The sequence below is a fragment of the Abramis brama genome, assembly GCF_963993115.1.
Source record: "Abramis brama genome assembly, chromosome: 5".
Classification (NCBI taxonomy): domain Eukaryota; kingdom Metazoa; phylum Chordata; class Actinopteri; order Cypriniformes; family Leuciscidae; genus Abramis; species Abramis brama.
The window spans coordinates 8775831-8797090 of record NC_139967.1 but is presented as its reverse complement, the minus strand read 5'-3'; the positions used below and the strand labels follow the sequence as shown (position 1 = coordinate 8797090).

Genomic DNA, 21260 nt, shown 5'->3' with positions numbered 1-21260 from the left:
GCTTTTAAGAACGCGCTGTACCATTTGCATGTAGAGTCGCACATGGCAAGTACAAACTTTGCGTACTTGATATTGAGAAAAGCCTAATGTCGGCGCTTGTCTTCTTGTGACAAACATGTCGAGGAGCAAGAACAAGATCTGCTGTATGTCATCCATTGTAGTTTACTATGTTCTTCTTCGTGCGAAAATGACGTCGATCGAAACACCACGCCTATCAAGTAAGGGTACTGTTGGCAGTGGAAACGCTAGCCAGATCATGGTTAACAGATCCGAACCGTACCGTACTGTCCCGTACCGTACCGTACTGCTCAGTGGAAACGAGCCATTAGTGACTCTTGTACTGCTCCCCTCAAATGTTGGTCTGAAGCCCTGTGAACTTAAAATAAAACTGAACATTATATTTTCTGTACGTTAAATCTATTTATTACCAAGGCGTTTGTTAGTAATAGTCAAAATGCGGGGACATGTGAATAACTGCATTGCAGGTTGATTTAAGGTGTCTAAATCTCAAAATTTTCTGCTTCACTCCTAAAAATTTGCAGTAAGGGGCTACAGCGCTTCTAGTAAAAAAAGTTAGTCTGGAGCCCTGTGACAATTTTACATTCAGCTGTCGCAGATTCATTGACTTTTGAAAATGTAGTTAATTTTTTACCAGGAAAAGAGTGGTTTTAATGAGCAAAGTTGTTTTGTTGTCTCTTATAACAAAATATTTTATTTAAACCCATGAAAATGCACATACTGTTGTAAAAGATAGTAAAAAAAAGTCAATTTTTAAAACTGTTGTTCCATTATTACCCCTTTTGCAGATTTTAACTTTAGATGACATCTAAATGGATTTCGGGAGTTTGTTTCTAAGGTTGCATGTTCGGTACATCCAGAGTAGGGGCAGTTTCTCAAAATACTGCAGTTGTCAGTCTGAAATACCTTGTTTAAGCCAGATAGTCTGAAAGAAAACATTACAGAGATGGTCAAGAATGAGAGGTCACGTGAGTTTTGCTTCCTGCCTAGGCTACCAGCTGCAAGATGGGCTTGTGTTGGTGGGGAGAGAAAGAGAAAGACAACATGTGAGTGAATGAGAGAGTGCGTGTGTTCGTTTTTGTTTAGAAATGTATGAGAAAACAAGGGTTTATGTGTTAGATGGGACAGGTGAAATGGAAGGTTTTGTCCAACATGTAGCGTTGGCAGAAGAGATCCACACATGCTCTGACTGATAAACTCCATACCATTCTGCACGAGAGAGCGAGTGAGGGATGAAGAGAGAGAGATAGAGGCTGAACTGCAGACATACAGGCGACAAGAGCAGCACAATACACACCCACTTTTTTGTAACCTGATAAATAGCAGCTCTGCCTTATGTTCCCCAGAGGCTAAACACACACGCATTCACACCCACCCACCCCTCCTATCACATCTGATATGGGTCACATCCATGATGTTCACTGCAGGGTGTTGGCTGTCAGAATGATGCCATGCTAAATTTGAGCTCAGTTTGTTGCTGTTCAGGTCTGTGTTTTGATTTGTGAGCATGATGTTGAAGTTGTTACACGCTTCGAAGTTTCTCCATGTGTGTTGTGTCTGGCTCAGGAAAGGCTTCTACAAGTGGCCTGATGTCACATGACCACACGTCTGCAGTTGAAGAAAAGGTTTAGAATATAATCTTGGCTTGTTTTAGATTGGTTCACCATGGGGTCATTCCGTGTCAACTCAACCAGAGGTCCCTGGCTAAATTTTTTGTAGAAAGACAAACATAAATAGTGTTGAAAGCCAAAATATTAAATGTCACAGATGTATATTATCTACTGAGTAATTCACTATTTTGTAGAGGGGGGTCAAAATTACAATTTTCACCTGATATTTGGAGACAAATTATAGGGGTGTAAAAATGACTTTAGAAAGATGGCAGCATCATTATTTTATTATTTTACACAGAGATTGGCAGGTCTATTAGAAAAATCTGTTGACTTTAGCAATCTTTGTTGCATTATATGTAGACATGTGCCGGTATAAGGTAATGCGATAAATCGCGGTAATGAATATGCACGATATTGTTATCGTGGGCACTTCAAAATACCGTGAAAAATAATAGATCAGAATTTATATTTATAGAACGCGCATTAGCTTATTTTCCATCAACCGCTTAAACAAACACTGCGTATATGCTGCGCGAAACACGTGCGCACTCTGATGTAAACAATCCCCACATGTAGAAGCGCTGTGTGCATGCGGCCCAGTCCGCACTCTAGTCTAATGTAAACAATCCTCACATGGAGAAGAAGCATGGCGGAAGGTGGAACGCTGCCGACGTTTAATAAATGCCGGAGGATTTATCCCCCTTCTAAAAGCAGGGCTGCCAACTCTACGCATTCACCGTGAGACTCACGCAATTTACACTTTTCACAGGCTCTCGCGCCACACATCCATTTTCTCACGCAGAGAAAAATCACGGAGCAAAGAGGACACTGACATCCGACAGACTAGACAGAGCAGGTTACTTGATTACTTTAATTCTCAGCTATCAGGTTCTGTCCATTTTATTACGAAATTCAGACAATAAATACCGTTTTGGCGCTTGTAAATGTGACGTGACCGATCGCTATAGCGCCTCAGTTCAAGTAAACCGATCATCTGTTACTTTTTGTTTAAAGATACAGTACAACTTACCGAAAGGTATTTATGCCTCATACATAATATCGACCAATCAGTGTTTTTCAACCATGAAAAGAGGTCAATAAAACTGCAGGTGAACAATTGTCACAGAACATTTCATTTACCTCAGGAAAGCCATTTAATGACCAACACTTTAGTTGACTAGAAAAAATAGCTATAGAGAGGAGTATTTTGCTAAATATGTGCACTATATTACCTTTGTATTATATTTTTACTTGTGTCATAATTGTTATCATAATGAAAACCAAATTATATTTAATTTAATTTGTTAATTTTTAACCTTTAATAATACCAGCTGACAGGGCTCTCTGTATGTTTGCAGCATTATGTGAGATATATTTTTTCTTGAGAAAAATTAACATGTAGGCTATCTACTGTAGCTTACCTAATATTTATCCAAAGAGTCAATATTGAATCAAGATTGAAATCAAATCCCAAGAATTGAATTGAAATCGTGAAAATTGTGTAAAATTCTGTTTAGTTACCAAATGTTTTGACAATCACAATTACACCTATTGTGATGCAAGTTGTTTTTTTTCTACATCCCCTCCCAATCCATCCGTTTCTCTTGAGCAATTAAAATATCGTGATAATACCATATTCCGTGATAAAAGCTCAATCAATTAATCGCAGCATGAAAATTTGATACCGGCACATGCCTAATTATATGCCAATGGTGACAGTTCAAAAATGGCAAAAAGTGCTTGTGTTTTTTTGCCTCAAGTTTGCATGCCTATAACTCAAGAAGATTCTGGTTCTTAAACTTTTCTTTTGGCATTTCCATTTTAAAAGCCAAAAGATCAATGTTTTTGTCATCTTTTTGAGTATTATCTCTGCAATTGCTTTATGTCCTTTGCCATGCATGGAGGTTGACTTTTAAAATTGGCCTTTTCAGGCTATGCACTTAACTTAATCTTAACTCTAAGGTGAAGATACACTGGACAATTTTTTGAGCAATGTTGCTGGGCAATGTTGCCTTCAACGGGCAACCAGATGAGAGACAGGGCCCACAACCAATCTAAATTATTCAGATAGAAATGTATTTCCCTAGCCTGGATACCAGCTGAACTTAGCCCCGGCCACAAAAATTTTAGGTCGGGAAGTTCGGTCTGGACTTGATCCGTTGAGGAGCTATTATGCCCGAACAAAAGTTGTTTGGACCAATCAAATTGTCAGGGCGGGCTTTATACGATGATGGACAGATGATCAACAGTAACGTAATCATCCACATCACCAAAGAGCGCTTGGGTTGAATTAGTTTACAACAACGACTGCCACTGGAGAATTGAGATTTCACGAGTTCACACTTACAAATAAGTCAGATAGAATAAATGCATATTTGGCGTGCTGTCCGAGGAGAGGCTCTGAGCTCGTTATTCAGCCCGAACCCAAAGTACTCCCCCCGTATTCCTGGCTGTGTAAGAACAAGCTGAGAGTGAGTGGAGGGATGCTGAAAACTGTCAAGGAATTTTAGGTGAGTTGACAGTGAATAAATGTATGCTTCCTCTCATGCTGATAGGGTAGACATGGTAATTGTTTGATGACAAGTTGATTGGATTGATTATTTGAACGTGCTCCTCCCGAACTTTGTTTATAAAACATCATGTGTAGATTCCGCCATCGCGTCTGTTATAGAAGATATCGACCGCGATCAAGGAATTTGTCGATGGGAAACATGAATGAAAAACATACGTCACTTACTCCGTTTTCAATGGGAAGGTGCCCAAGCAACTATCGCTCGGCAAGATTTCCCAGCAACATTGCTCAAAAAGTTGCCCTGTGTATCATCACCTTAACATGTCATTGGCTAAATATTGCTCTTCATAAGGGCAATCTCTATATATAAAATGAGAATGCATTTAAGAATTGGCTTTGGACAATAAATAGCCTAAGTGACGGTCCCACAAAATGTATGTAATCGCAATTTGAATTGATTCATGTTCAGATGACCAACAAACCCCAACGTATTCTTGACTGGTGTTTTTAGGTTCATCTGCTTACAGGTTTACACAAAAAGCTGTCATCAACTTATTTAGTGCAAACGAAACACTTTGGCCCTGTTTTGCTCAAAGGTAAGCTTTTATTGCAGCATTTATCATTTGAGGTCATTGAATTATTTGTAACGCAGCTGTTTTTAACTTAGATTTAATGCTTGAATTTAGAAGAATGCACTTGATTTTTCACTAACAGGTTTATGTTTGTCTGATATGGTGTTTGACCGTTTATACCCGCATATTGCTGACTATTCCCATGCAGCCTGTATACGATCATTGAGGGTTCTGCTTCAGTGCAGTGAGGAAGGGAGCAAAACAAATGGGTGAGCACTGGCTTTGACCCCAATATGAAGGAGCGATTTGTGTAGTCAACACATGAATGACACACTCCTCCATTTAAACATGATAGCAGACTCGCTCACACGTTCTTCCTCTAATAGGGGGTCATTGCCAGGGCATATGTGGGGAGTGAGGGGGGGCTGAAGTCAAACAAGGGGCATGGAGGTATAGATGGGAAATCTTTTGGGGGGGGGTTATTATGAGAGTGTGTGTATTTAGGACATTAAGTGGGCTGGTCCTGATGAGAGGGTTTTGTATAAGAGTCAGCAGTAAGAGGGATGGGAGTCTCGTGTTGCCCTTTCACAGCTGAAAGCTCCAGGGTTGAAGGAAAGTTCCTCAGGCGGTCATTCTGGGGACGTGTGAAAATTCTGATGATGCTCAAACGTATGTCATGTGAATTTGTAGCCTGATGATGTTCAGTAGGTTCATAGTCGGTCAGCATAATGTGAGTATGGACCACTGAAATGGTGATCAGGAGCAGCTAATTGGTAAAACCTGGACATTTTTCTTACTAGTAATCTCTAGTAAGTAGGATTGTAACAGTATATTCGTGTCACGATTTGGTTCGACACACGATACTGATATCATGGTGAGACTGTAAACAAAGCCATCTGAAGTGGACTTGAATAGGCTTGGACTTGGTCATTCTCCCCCATGCACATAATGGAACTAAATTTTGTATCTTATTTGATGTTTTATTTTCAGTTTATTAATAAACATGGAAGCTCAAATGTGTGACCACCTGGGTTTACCATATTCGATGCTAAATTAAATGTCTAAACTTTTATTTTGTGTGATCTGTTCACAATACATATTATTGCAATACACTATGCATGTTGTTTGCATTTATTGATATTTTGACACAAGATTTTGTTACACCCTCAGTTTCCCTACTAAATCTCACCAAAAATAAAATAACCTAGAGTGCAGACTCCTTTTTTCATTGTGTAAGTTTGTCATTTTCATGTCCAGATGCAATTTGCAGATCTTATTCAGTGATTTTGGTGGAAAATCTGCAGAATTGATTTAAGCATGGTTAAATGTGTTAAATAGGAGCTGATAGCTCTGCATTTGTATTGGAAGCTGAAAGCATAATCAGATTATCCCAAAATATTTAATAAACGCAGACAGCCACAAAGGTGGGCCGATATGTAGGCTATAACTTTGAATTTTGAATGCATATTTCTGTTTTATACTCTCTCCTTCATTCCTCTGAACAGCATTGTTGTAATGACCTGCACCCCTCAAACCCATCAGCACATATAAATGTGTACCTTTTCACATTTTTCTTGTTTCAAAGTGAAGCTGTAGAGAATACAAGGGACATGCATACAAAATTGCCCCGTACATTGATTATGTGTCTGCAAGGTAATCGGTGTTGGCCCTTTTGTCCTGACTGCTCTGGCATGGCATGAGTTGACCATAAACGTTACTGGAATGTAAAGAGGTTTACAGGACTTGTGTGATAACCATTAGAAAATACCATCATCCCTCTATATAGGTCTAAGTTCATTGAGGCATTAGAGCATCAGAGTGGCTATGGACCCTGTTTCCTTACCAGGCTTTGATTGAATAGTTTCTCTGTATGTAGTGAAATTTCATTGGTCTAATTTATTTATTTATTTTTTTATAGTTAATGCTGATGCAGTGGCAAATTATATATCTGGTAAATATAAGATGTAAGGATAGCAAATGAGATTTATGCAGAATTAAGTAAATTCAATGAATGCGTTTGATACACAATATTTGCTCTATTTCAAAATAAATCAAATTTGTTGTTGACAAGGCTGTTGGTAGATTTTGGATCTTCTCTGTTTATCAGCCAAAAATGCACAGTTATCAGCTGACTTATGCTCTCTCAATAGTTTAACATCCAGCTTCCTGTTGTGTATTAAACGATTATTCTGATTGGTGGTTGTTGTTTTTTTTTCTCTCTGTGTTGCTTTTAGTGAGGACAGAAACAACAATGCTGGAAAATTTTCTTGTGATGGTGTAAGAAAATAGAAAGTGTGGATTGTGCTGGATGGTTTTGTATTTGCAATATGGATAGCTAAATATTTCACAACTATGCACTTGCACAAGTTTCATAAAGGGAAGCTCTTTTACATCTATAAATGTATCCTACTAACCTTAATTGCACCTTGCTTTATGTGTGACTGCATCTCTTCACGTTGACTCTTTCATGACCTCAGGCATCGTATGGTCATCATGTCCCATGATGGACTTGAGCTTTACAAGGTTGACCATTATTTAGTTCTCTGCTTCATTGCTCCCTGCTGTTAGATATATTTGCAACTACAGTACATGTCATTGGTATCACTAGCGTGACCTCCAAATCTGAATCCCTTATTTTAGATAGTCTATCAGGGATGGTCTACACATAGTATGATGACTTGTTTGGCTCTTCTATTTGTGAAGCCACCCTGACTTGATATATCAACCAATGGGCTTCATTTCTCATTGCATCTCAAGTCAGCGGGAGGCATTTTGGCAGTTGCACCCAATCTGAAAGGTGTTTTATTGTTTGTGTTACTGTGAAAGGTCTTTTAGAAATGGAGGAAATCTGTGTAAAGAATGTCTATCTATTAGAGCTGAATGATTAATCGTTAAAAGATTGTAGTCTCGCTTCAAACACCCACGCAATCTTATTACTAAGCGACAACGATTCTGCCATTTGGATTAAACCTTTGACAAGTAGCCTATGATCATAGCGAGCATTTAGATCTCTGTTGGCACTGCTGCTGACCAAGAGAGAGCACTTTGTCATGTAGCCTATAGGTATGAAACGGCTTCACAAATAACTTTTCAACCACACAGTGTCATTATTGCTGTGTTAAAATAATTCAAATCATCACAGAAATACTGGGATAGTCATGATAGTTTATAGTTCGGATATAAACACTGATGTCTATGGTAGAGCTCAAAATAGAGTAAATCACCTTTTGAAAAGAACTTGATGCTTCAAATAAAGACTGTATTAATTGCATTGTTACGCCACTATTTAGCAACAAGTGACCGTTAACAAAAGGCACCAGCTGCTTCCATGATCAATAATAACTCGCGTATGTAAACATACAAATGCATGTGAAATATCAACGAATCCTCAAGCAGCTTTATTTTTACAGTCCCTGTAGTTGTCATTGTTTACAGTTTTTTGAAGTTTTGAAGTGAATCATTTTAATAATGTTACTAATAATACAAATTAAGTTAACATTTCAGATTTGATGTTGATGAAGAAGGGGTACTTCTGTTTTACTGGTGCGGCTATGGGAGTATCTAAGATGAAAAATATTGTCTAGTACCATGCATGGCAATTAAAAACTTAAGGTCAAGGGCAGGCCCACCCCATATTCCCATCCAAAAGACGTGTTGTTATTTTGATTGTATGCAGAACCAGTGAGACAGTGAGAGCCTGCTTTGTCGTTTGACAGTATTGTTGCATCGGCACGTCTCTGCCCTCTTGTTGTTTTCTTTCAGTTTCCTTTCTCTCACTTGTTTGTGTTTGGTTGTGTTTTTTTAATGTGTGCGAGTGTTTCCAGCTGTCTCCCCCTGTACGTTGATCAGTGAGGTTCTTGCACAGGGGCTTGTGGGTGATGGGTAGGGGGCTGCATTAATGCAGAAATGAGTTTCACATGTTAATGAGAACCTTGACAGAGCCAGAGACAAGGACAGTAGGTTTTGTTCTCCCACCCCCTGCCATTCCTGTTGTATCCTCATCTACTCATTTGGGTTTCCAGTGTCTGATTGCCCACGTACAACATGCACTCAGCTTTGTGTACATTAAGAGGAAATTGAAGGCTTCATTAGAATGGGGAAAAACTGGCAGATTGATGCGTGTGTGTGTGTGTGTGTGTGTGTGTGTGTGTGTGTGTGTGTGTGTGTGTGTGTGTGTGTGTGTGTGTGTGTGTGTGTGTGTGTGTGTGTGTGTGTGTGTGTGTGTGTGTGTGTGTGTGTGTGTGTGTGTGTGTGTGTGTGTGTGTGTGTGAGGGGGTGGCTTTTGTCCTGTCAGATGCGCTTCTGTAAGAATAATTTTTCTCTCCTACATGAAATATTTTTAGATTTCCTGTGGTGGTCTGCTGCCTGGCAGCTGTGCTTTAATTTTGCTCTGTGAATAGTTTGCTCTTCTCATCTAAGTTGTTTTGCTGGTCTTTTTGAAGAATGAAAGAGTTGTTGTATGAACTCAAGGTGTGTCCCCAAACTGCCCAGGTTTGCTACTTGTCCTGACTTGTTCTGAACAAAAACAATTATCAAGCACTATCCTAAGTTGTGTGTGTAGTAGTAATAATAGTATTAGTAGTGTACAAAAAAAACAAAAAACACTACTGTTCAAAAGTTTGGGGTCAGTAGAAATTAACTCATTTAGTAAGGATGCATTAAATTGATCAAAAGTGACAGTAAACACTTTTATAATGTTGCAAAAGATTTCTATTTCAAATAAAGGCTGTTTCTTTCCATCAAAGAATCCTGAAAATAATTATCGTTTGTACAAAAATATTTAGCAAGACAACTGTTTTCAACACCTTGTGACCCTTCAAACTAGATTAATCATCTATTTAATCTTAATCTGCTAAAAAAAAATCATGTTTGCCATCACAGGAATAAATTACTTTGTAAAATATATTAAAATAGAAAATTCATTTTAAATATGCTTTTACTGTATTTATTAAATAAGAGACTTCTTTCAAAAATCTTACCAACCCCAGGGTTTTTAAACGTTTTATTTATTTCTTATGTGTTTTTATACCAGCCAATCAGATTGTTGCACTCTGTCTGGTGAACTTAGATTTTTGGTCCCTTTTAGTTCATCTACCTTAAACTCTTTAATTTTTTACTCTAATTTTTTAAACTCTAGAAAACTGCATTTAGACATGAAGAGATTGTGAAAACTCCACGTCTTTCTACGATAGCTTTTGCGCTCATGCATGAGCGGCTGAGCGGCGAACAAACGCCCAGTTATGACATGCACGTTAATTGCTTTTGTTTATCAAGATCTAGTCAAATGTGCTTCTTTAAGTGCATTTTTACAACAAGAGAGCTGTATTTAAGGGTTTGGTTTTCTTTCTTAGAGTCCCACCCTTGAGTATGGATGTGTGTGGACCTGAGTCAGAGGAAAATGAACCCAATAAATCACACTGTCCTCTCTCCTCCCTGCTTGGACCTGCTCACACAAACACACACACACATACACACACAACACACACACAGACAGTGTCACACACACACAAACACACATTCAAACCATAGAAACACCCTCCTATGTGCACTGACCTTTTTTCTCCCAGCCTAAATCTGCCATTTCTTACTAGCCAGTCAAGAACGCTTTATGAACACACTTCCAGTCTAACACCCATAGTGTCTGTCTTTACAGCTACTGCCATAATAGCCTTTTAGATTGAGTCGCATTCAAAACCGTAGTAGCAGTCTTCATTTTTGTACTGTTCCATTGGCTGTAATGTTGTACAATATCTGTAAAGAACTATATGTTCAGCTCTTCTCTCTCCTTGAACTTTTCCTTGCACTCACATGTATTTGTGTGCGTGGTGTATGATGCATACTGCATCGTGGGTGGGTCTCTCTTGGACACACTGAAAGATTAATGTTGCTCCAGAAGCAAATGTCAGATGGTGTGGCTTAGAATAAGCATCAACACATGCGTTTGTGCCCACACCCTGACAATAATCCCACCTCTAGGCCCACACAATCTCTGTGATCATGCCCATTGCAGCCTCTTTGATTATCAAAACTCTGGGTAACACTTTATTTCGATGGTCCACTTCAGATATTCTACTAACTTGAAGAAACTTTGCACCATATGCCACCTTTCTCTCAATAGAGTTAGAGATCAACCTATATTGATTATTTTTTATTTATTACAGATACCAATTATTTTCATGTTTGTTTTATTCAATTCATGTAAAGTTGCATCTTTGTTGGGACAGGACTTGACAGATTACATGACTGTCAGTTTGCCTCTATTCTGTAGCGCTAAGTTTAAACTACATTTCAAGCATTTATGTAACATCTCGTTTGTGCATTAATGGCTGTTATGCTAAAGTTTATTAAAAAAGGGAGGTCAGTTATTTTACCTTTGAACACCGTTGTTGACTGATCTCGCCTCAGACACAGTGCTTCAGTGGCGGTCTTGTGTGCAATTTATCTTTGAATCCGATATTACAAAACTGATACCCGATTATGGGAAAATGCTTAAATATCGGTAAAACTGATTATCGGTCGATCTCTAATTGGACTATTAGTAGACTCTTAGTAGACTGCTAGGTTAGGGTTAGGGTTTAGGTGAGTAGAATAAGTTGACATGAAGTTGCAAAGTTACTTATAGTCAGTAGAATGACTGTTGGAGGAGGAGCATCCAAATAAAGTGTTAGCAGATATTAAGCAGACAGTCTACTTATACCCTAATGAGAGTTAGTTGACATGTAGGTGCAAAGTTACTTATAGTTAGCTGAACGTCTAAAGTGGACCATCAAAATAAAGTGTTAAACTCTGAACCACTAGGTTTGTGTCCGATTTGTTTTGGGGCTTTCTGATGCCACTCACTGACTGACTCTAGAGAGCTTAGCAACTGCCTGGTAATGAGTTTTGCATGGGCAAATGCCACTCAGAAAATGTAAAAAATGTTTGGACACTATTTGTATAATTTATATATGGTTTCTTTCTCCCTTTTTTCTTTTTTCCTTTCCTAAACAATGTAAAAGCCGATCTATTTGCTTCAGGTTTTTCTCTGAAGAAATCTGTCTCTGTGGAGAGGTATAAGCTGTGCTCAGAGCTGAATGAAGCAGACCTTAATATGGTTCATAAAGGGCAATTAATTCATCCATGCTGTCCTCAGCTGAGCTCATTTACACAATATTCAGTCCTATCATTTGGATCTGCTTAGCCATTTTTGAAAAGTTTATGTATTCATATTAAATATTAATATTATTTATTAAATTATTTGGTGTTTTTCTCTCTCAGCCTGTGGCAGAGCCCATACCTATCTGTAGTTTCTGTTTGGGGACCAAGGAACAGAACCGCGACAAGAAGCCTGAAGAGCTGATCTCCTGTGCAGACTGTGGGAACAGCGGTAAGGAAGGGGTGAAAGTTCATTTGAACAATTTTATTATTTTATTTTGAAATATTAAAAACACCAAGTATACTGGAAGTAGTTTTGGACAAAGGCATCTGCTAAAAAAATTATTACATTTTAAAAATAGGATACAGATTATTGTTCTTCAGTTTTATTAAATTTAAAAAGGTCTTAAATTTGGGGATGGCAAAACGTATGTTTCCATATCACATTAATTTGTTTCGGCACAATGATCTGTTTTTTGCCTTTCTTTAAACACAGTATTGTCGTATAAACAAAACCCTATGTCGGTTGACCTCTAATCCGTATGTATTAATATGTTGGTATGTTAACCAAATTCAGTACATATGTATGTATTGGATAAAACATGTTTAATTAGGTGAAATAATCTTATATATGTGAATTATTTTGAGATTGAATTTGCTTGTTCATTGGATATACAATATTAATTTTAATTGCGCATGTCTTAAAAAAGGTTTTAAAAGGTCTTAAATTAGATTTTCAAAACTCAACAAATACCCTGAAAAATAATTATGGTTCAAGATAAGAGTAGAAAGTATGAATGGCACTGTCTGTCTTCTCATCGGGATGAGGCTTTATTCAGGTTATTTAAGGTTGTTTCATTCTGTCTTCTCAGGGCACCCATCCTGTCTGAAGTTCTCTCCGGAGCTCACAGCACGGGTCAAAGCTCTGTGGTGGCAATGTATTGAGTGCAAGACCTGCAGCAGCTGCCAGGACCAAGGAAAAAATGCAGTAGGTTCTTCCAGGGTCTTTCTCATTGTTGCTGCCAGATCATGTTAATTTAGGGGTCCTCTAATTTAGTTAATTTTTGCGTCCTCATTTACGCTACTGTTCAAAAGGTTTAAAAAATTGAAGTTATGATCACCAAAGCTGCATTTATTTGATCTAATAATGATTTGGTGCACAATAATTTTTTTTTTATTATCAATTTTGAAGTTGCTTAATATTTTTATAGGAACTGGATTTTTCAGTATTCTTTTGCTGAATAGAAAGTTCAAAAGGAACAGCATTTGAAATCTTAAGTCTTCACTTCACTTTTCATCAATATAATGCATTCATGCTGAATAAAAGTATACATTTATTTTAAAAAAATCTTTCTGACCCCAACTTTTGAATAGTAGTGTATAGACTTACATTATGCACTTCGGTATGTACTTCACTGGTGATGGGGAAAGAACATACTTTTCAGTGTGTAGTATAGGGGTGGGTGATATGACCAAAATCCTTTTGTTTCAAAATATGATAATCTTTTTCATGATAACAATGTATATCACAATATTTATTTTATTTTTTATTATTAAAAATAAGCAAATAACAAACAATAGGACAAATACAGTATAGCAAAAATATTAATTAAACATATTAAGTTTTTCAGGTACATTAAGTTTATTTAACATGTAGTTAAATACACAGAAACAAAAGGAATAATCAAATGCACAAAAAAGTACTGCATAGTCTTAACAATATGAATTACATGCATGCATAAATAATTTAATCTTATTAAAGCTTCAAAAGTTATTCAGTCAGGAGGCATTTTGACAATTGTGTGTATTCGACCATTCAAGCGCAATAAGATGTGTAAGAGAAATGAATTTGCCATCCAACTCTTATATATGTGGCTTTTTGTGCTCGTGCTTCAGCTGTGTGTCAGTCAGCACAGGCACCACATTGAGCTGTATTGCGCTAAATAACTGTTTTTAACATCAAGAAAGTCCTGCTCTTTGTCTCATTTATGTGTTTCACCTCTCTAAAGTGTCAATAGTGCTGTGCTACACGTATATGTTTATGTACCGTGATGTACACAATATAGCAAAATCTCCAATGATAGACCTTTTATACACTAATATACATATCGTCCAGCCCTAGTGTAGTACAACAGTGGGTCACTCAGTATTGGGATGTATTACCCTGTCAAAATTGTGTCCTGATACCACAGATTTCTGGTTGTGTAATGTTTACATGAAGCATTTCTTGGTTTACATTAAAATTACTTTTTTATTACTTAACCATAGCCTTGCGTTCCTTATCACTTTAACTGAAGATCTCAAAAGAAAGCAGTCACAAACTCCTAGCATTCAAAATGGCAAAAAAATCATAATTAGGGTCCTTGACTCTTGTGTTGTCTGTGTGCATTTGTATTCTACAGGACAACATGTTGTTCTGTGACTCCTGTGACCGAGGTTTCCACATGGAGTGTTGTGACCCCCCACTGATGCGAATGCCAAAAGGTGAGTGCCCACACACTCAAATGCAGGCCATTTCTACTACAGTGTAATCAGTGGATTTGTGTCTAAGGCTCATAATTATACTTTAGTAATGATTCTTGATTGCTGCTCCGCAGGCATGTGGATCTGTCAGATCTGTCGGCCAAGAAAAAAGGGAAGAAAGCTCTTACATGAAAAAGCAGCACAAATCAAACGGCGATACAATGCACCACTGGGGCGACCAAAGGGCAGGTATATTAAACTGTTTGATTCTCTTTATGACCATGATTGCAGAACTATATTGAAATTATTTGCATAAGTGTTCATAAGACTACTACAAGTTCTCTTGTTCTCAGACCGGGCCGACCTTTTAAGAAGCTTCGAGGTGGTGGGCGTGGCAGGAGAAGGCGGGGCACCGGAGGGGTGGATCGGTGTTCGCAAGGCTCCTCCTCACCACACTCTTCCTCAAGCTCCTCATGCGAAGGTTACCCTGGTGACGATCGCATGCTGTTCTCTCTCCGAGAAGAAGATTCTGGGCATGGTGGCCTGCGTTTTAACAAGAAAACAAAGGGTCTGATTGACGCTCTCAGCAAGTTCTTCACACCGTCCCCGGACGGGAGGAAAGCCCGTGCTGAAGTGGTGGACTATTCCCAGCAATATCGTATACGCAAGAAGAGCAACCGCAAGGGCGAGCATGATGACAGGACAGGAGGTGAGATGGGTCAGTTTAGCTTTTTTTTTCTTTTTCTTTTTTTCTTTCTTTCAATATCCATATTAGGTAATGTGATGGCAAAGCTGAATTTTCAGTAGCCATCACGCCAGTCTTCACATGATTCTTCAGAAATCATTCTGATATGCTGATTTGGTGCTCATGCTGATTTTGCCAGCAGCCATATCACCCTGTAGCCCAAGACTGGTTGCCCACTGAAGCTAAGCAGGGCTGAGCCTGGTTAGTACCTGGATGGGAGACCTTCTGGGAAAACCAGGTTGCTGCTGGAAGAGGTGTTAGTGAGGCCAGCAGGGGGTGCTCACCCTGTGGTCTGTGTGGGTCCTAATGCCCCAGTATAGTGACGGGGACACTATACTGCCAAAAGAGCACCGTCCTTCGGGTGAGACATTAAACCGAGGTCCTGACTCTCTGTGGTCATTAAAAATCCCAGGATGTCCTTCGAAAAAGAGTAGGGGTGTAACCCCGGCATCCTGGCCAAATTTGCCCCTTGCCCTCTGTCCATCATGGCCTCCTAATCATCCTCATATACTGATTGGCTTCATCGCTCTGTCTCCTCTCCACCAGTAAGCTGGTGTGTGGTGGGCGTTCTGGCGCAATATGGCTGCCGTCGCATCATCCAAGTGGATGCTGCACATTGGTGGTGGTTGAGGAGATTCCCCCCTTATATGTAAAGCGCTTTGAGGTCTCAGAAAAAGCGCTATATAAATGTAACAAATTATTATTATTATTCAAGAAACTATTATTATTATCAATGTTGAAATCAGTTGCACAATGCAGGGCTCCAGACTGCAACCAAATGGTCACATTTTGCAACCTTTTTTCCTGCCGGTGTGACTAAATTTTGTTAGAGGTTTCACTGGTGTCACCACCACAATGTCCAACTGATAAGAGCTGCCATTTCTGTTGCATATGAGAAACATCAAACGGCAAATGAAAAACGAAAGCAGGACGCTTTTATATGGAACGCTACTATATAAATGTAACAAATTATTATTATTGCTAATATTTTTTTCCACACATTGTGCTTTTGAATTTATATTTACACATTATACAATAATGTATAAAATATCAAATCATCAAGAAATAACTTTTGTGTCAAAGTTTTGCATTTTTTTTATACTTAAGTATGAAGATTGTGTAGAAGTCACAATTTCATGAAAAAAATAAAATTAAATGTGAATTACACATAAAGCATTTAAAGAACGCTCCTTTTATAAACACTGAGGCTGTCGTTCAGTTCAGTATGATACTATAGAAGCTCTACCAAATCCGGTGCTGGTCCCATCATCTGTAGAACTGCTCTCAAATGTTATGCCAGGTTAGCATATACTCCATTTGCAGTGTGTAGTAATTTCACCATAAATGCATATAATTAAACTCTACTGTGTTTCACAGTCAGCACATGGCTTTTTAACCTGCAGGATTTCTTGTTTAAAGTTTTATATGCAAAAGAAAAAGCATGAGAGTTAGCTGTTTTGTCAATTATAAATATTAATAATAAAAAAATTTAACATAAGAAAAGAATAGGCTATGTTTAAAGGTTTTGCCACTTGCTTGAGCAACTTAATATATATAGAAGTAATGAATTGAATAATATGTTTAAATAGTGCGTTTATGTCTATGAATGATTGTATAACTCTACTGTGTACAAAGATAATCACGATGCTGAAAAAAAAATACTTTTTCAGTAACAACTTGTGGATTTTAAATAAAAAGTAATAAATAAATGTTGTATTTGTGGTAAACAGCTCTGGATCAGTTGCGCCCTATAAACGCATACATATGTGAAAGCACATGTGCTGCCTGTGCCGCTTCTGCACCTCATACAATACGTACTGCAAACGGAGTATGTGTGAACCTGGCATTATTAGTCTGGAGCCCTGCAATATTTTTGTGGAAAGGGTTCTTCGATTGAATAGAAAGTTCAAATGATCAGCATTTTTTTGAAATACAAATCTTTGTAACATTATAATTGTCTTTACTGTTATTTGACAATTGAAGACAGAATAATTGTAAAACTTGTCACATTGTGCCCAATTAAATCAGTGTAAAATGAAAAGTACGAATAAATGTGAATCTGCTGTCTCTTTTATTAGTGTGTTTGCTTTGTACCTTCAGTTTTGTGCTCGCACTCACTCTCTGGCTGTTTTAACTGTCTTGGTGTCTGTTTGCATCACAGACAATCAGGAGTGTGGAGACAACTGGCGGGAGGATGAAGACAAGCTGCCAGGACATGAAAACCTAACTGAGAAAGACGTGGAGCTCTTCAGGCACATTCAGGAACTGGCACTACAGGTACAGAAAGGGAGGGAGAAACATCATCAAATTTTGTCTTACAAATGCAAAATACTGTCCCATCTGAATTTAATAAATAATCTGTAAAGAATGTCTTTCTCCATTTACTGAGAAATGTGCTCCTCTAGGGAGAGAGAGAGTGTGTGTGTGTGACACTTGCTCTGCAGCTCAGTTTTTTGACATCACTCAGAACAGAATGAAACTTACAAATAAAATAATAATAAAAAAGTGAATTTTTGGACATTTAAAAAAACAACATTTAATTAAATCCATATATTAATGTGTAAACTTTGACAGCCCTCAAATAAAATCAAACCGAATCCTGTCTACAAATCGTATACTTGATGGTAGGGGTGCCCATTGCTTGTTTGCAGTCACTGAATTTTCTTTTGCTATATTAGTGAAGACTTGGAAGCTGTCAAGGTCTTTATCTCTGCAGAATGTAATGTGGGGGATTTGAGAGTTTCCATTATCTTGACAGCTGGTGCCTCTCTCAGTGATACACACACAAACACAAATGCACATGTGTAGACTGATTGGCTGATTTGTGTGTGTGTGTGATTTGAAGCTCCCAGCAGAAACAGCCACTCTGACTGCCTGAGGCCATCAGTCGAAGAAAAACAAAAACTAACCCAGAGAGAGACAATCATATTTGCACACACTGCATCAGATAGAACCAGCACGCTTGTGTTGAGCAGACAGAAAGAAAAAATACCATGCTGTAATTTGACAATAAAACTGAATTTGTTTGCTCTATAACATTTAGGCCATGTGCACTGCTAAGTCCAAAGGAGGGACAGCTGCATTTGAATATGAATCCCCCTAAATGATTATGTGTACAGGAATATAAGAGTCACTCCTGAAGTTGTGATAGTTGGCAGTTTAGAGATACAATTTCATTTAGCAAGCACAACCAGGTTCAAATCCTGATGTATTATCTAATAAAAACTAGGGCTGGGCACAAAAAAAAATGTGATTTTTCAATTAATACATTTTTTTGAAAAAAATTATGTAGTCGATTCACAATTTTATTTTTATTTTTCAATTAATCGTTTTTTTTAAATGTGGTCAATTTAATATAGATTTTTATACATATATAATAATATATGTTTTAATAATAAAATATTCTTTATATATTATACATATTTTTTTCCCGTATTTATTTCCACAAACATTGAACATAATATCTGATTGACCTTAATCTTATTACTAGTCTTCTCCACTAAATGTCATCCTCTTATTTACCTTGCGCAATGTTACAGCGGGGACCCTGTCATTCATTCAGTGCTGAACATGGCGGATGCATGTGAGCCTTTCAGCGTAAAAGACGTTTCGGACAGTATAAGGAACTGTCAGTGTCCCTATCGGGCCAGTGCTGCATGGTCACGAAAGTTTACCATTTGCATGCGTTTTCAAGCCTTGCCAATTTAAGCATTCCAATGATGGAGAACTTGTGCACGCTGTGTGAGAAGTTTTGGTGTATTAAGAGTCTGTGGGTCTAACAATCTGAGAGTAGATATATGCATATGCTTTATTTATAGTGATTTGTGTTTGTTATATTTTAATGTTTTATTGTTTGTGTAGCACTATGGTGAACTTTGTTGTATTATTATGTGCTTTATAAATGAATTGGAATTGTGTGCACACACACCCGAAGCACACAGTAGCGCGTCTTAAGACAGCGTGCAAATAATACAATTATTATTTAATTGCACCTAAACGGACAAATTCACGCAAATTTATCTCAAAATGCCCGCCTTTGCGAGTATCCAAGTAAACATAGTTGGTTTTGGCTTAAGCAAGCAGTAGAGAAAGAACGCACGTGTATCATTATTGGATCTGTGCATTAGTCTTAAAGTGACAGCAGCCTAATAATCCTGTTGCTTTCTGTGTTTTTAATGTTAATCAAACTACAAAAGACTAAATCACTCCCTGCTCTTCACTGAATAACTTTTTTGTAACTTCAATAAGGATTAACCTTTATTTAATTTGTACTGTGAAGATTATATGCAGTGTTATTTTACATTTGATTACTTTATTAAATTTCTTTACCTGAAAACTACTGATGACCTACCTGAAAAACCTTTAAAGCACTGATTATGTCATCTTTGTTCTTTTGTATTTATTTATTTGTGCATTTGCTTGTAGTTTAATTATTTGTTCTTTTTTTATTAATGACTGTTTACCTGTCTTTAATCATCTTTGAAATTTTTATTAGTTTGGTGTTTTAGCTGTAGTATCGAAAATGGAATCGAGAATTGTTAAATTTCACTGGAATATAATATATTGGGTGTCATAACCTTATTTATTACAAAACAAGGACACAGAGGTCAAAAACAATAACTATTTTATTCAGTGTATCTGAATGTGACCATGAACATTTGCATTGATTCATGTGCAGCTTGATTGCTAGTAGAACTTATGCATTAAGTATAGACCTGCTCATATTTGTATTTGCTTTTGATTGTTTGCATTTGTGTTTTGTTAGTTTCCTTAAAGTACTTACTCTTGAACATGGAAATGTTACAATTCATACACCTTTTTTTCAAAACCAACATGACATGATCTGAACGGTGGTTCAACACAAGCTGTTTCACCCCTAGTTTGTATATGGAATAAATGGATTGCATATGTTATTGATATGCAGAGCAGAAAAGTGTGTGATCACTACTGAGTGGCAGATGCTCTCAATTTTCAGTTGGTATGCGGATAAGAGCTAATAATAATCTTGTAAGCCTTAGTGGGAGCTGTATGCTTGTGAAAAACTGTTCTTGATTATTAGAACAAAAGTCAGAGCCTTGACACATTTCTTGTGTAAAAGAGTGACTTTGTTCTCTTCTGTGTGTGGCAGGACGCTCTGGGTGCCATAGTGGCTTAGTAGTCTCTAAATTGTATGTGCCCACTGGTCTCTTTTTTTCTTAACTTTCTTGTGCTTGAACTCTTATAGAAAGTCGGAGTGACTGGTCCACCGGACCCCCAGATGCGATGCCCATCAGTTATAGAGTTTGGGAAGTATGAAATACAGACGTGGTACTCTTCTCCATACCCACAGGAGTACAGCAGGTAACAAACAACATGTGCCATAATCATCATCATGAAAAAAAAAATTCCCATTATGATGTTTAATGCAGCTTCAACATGTTAATCTTTTTGATTTCCAATATTTTTTTAATATTCAAGTATTTGGTAAATTTAACATGATAATTTAGCAGTGTTATTAACTAAAAAGTAAATTTATATGAATAAATAGCATAATAGTGTGTTTTTTTATATATATATATATATATATATATATATATATATATATATATATATATATATATATATATATATATATATATATAAACAAGAGATGTTTCTGCACCTTGATTTTTTTTATTATTATTTATTTTAGGCTTTAAATACTGAATGTGTGATTGTTTCGATTTGACAGGCTCCCTAAACTTTACCTCTGTGAGTTCTGTCTACGCTACATGAAGAGCCGCAGCATTCTCTACCAGCACATGCGAAAGTGCAGCTGGTTCCACCCGCCTGCCAACGAGATCTACAGGAAGGACGACGTGTCCGTGTTCGAGGTGAGGAAAAGAAATCTCCACTCCGGATAAAAACCACAAATGCACACAGACACTTGCACATACACCTATTTCTTTATACACATCTGGCAGCACAGACATATGCTAGTCATGCACCTGCATGTGTGTTTTCGTACGTGATGAGCCAACAAAGGAAATCTCATTCACACTGATAGAGACACACGCACACTCCCACACTGGCTCAGGCAATAACATCCACCCACTTCCTGCCCTTACGAGGTGTTGCAATGGTGCTGCACAGCAGGGTAATAAATGAAGAGTGGTGAGCGCTCATTGTTTCAGAATCACTATGGTGATTTACTGCAGCAATTGTGTTTCTATAAAAGAACATTT

At 37.6% G+C, this 21260-nt stretch overlaps 1 protein-coding gene across 3 annotated transcripts in view; it reads left to right on the top strand.

Moving 5' to 3' along the window:
- The window catches only part of kat6a (K(lysine) acetyltransferase 6A), a 42260-nt gene that overhangs the window by 9178 nt on the left and 11822 nt on the right, over window positions 1–21260 (top strand). For 2 of the 3 annotated variants that reach the window (XM_084113432.1, XM_084113433.1), the window contains exons 3-10: window positions 11973–12081; window positions 12722–12837; window positions 14252–14333; window positions 14447–14561; window positions 14666–15030; window positions 17219–17334; window positions 20282–20397; window positions 20768–20909. In XM_084113432.1, coding sequence (XP_083969558.1) covers window positions 11973–12081; window positions 12722–12837; window positions 14252–14333; window positions 14447–14561; window positions 14666–15030; window positions 17219–17334; window positions 20282–20397; window positions 20768–20909 — 1161 coding nt within the window. The remainder of the gene's footprint in view (window positions 1–11972; window positions 12082–12721; window positions 12838–14251; window positions 14334–14446; window positions 14562–14665; window positions 15031–17218; window positions 17335–20281; window positions 20398–20767; window positions 20910–21260) is intronic. The other variant, XM_084113434.1, reaches the window with a different exon arrangement.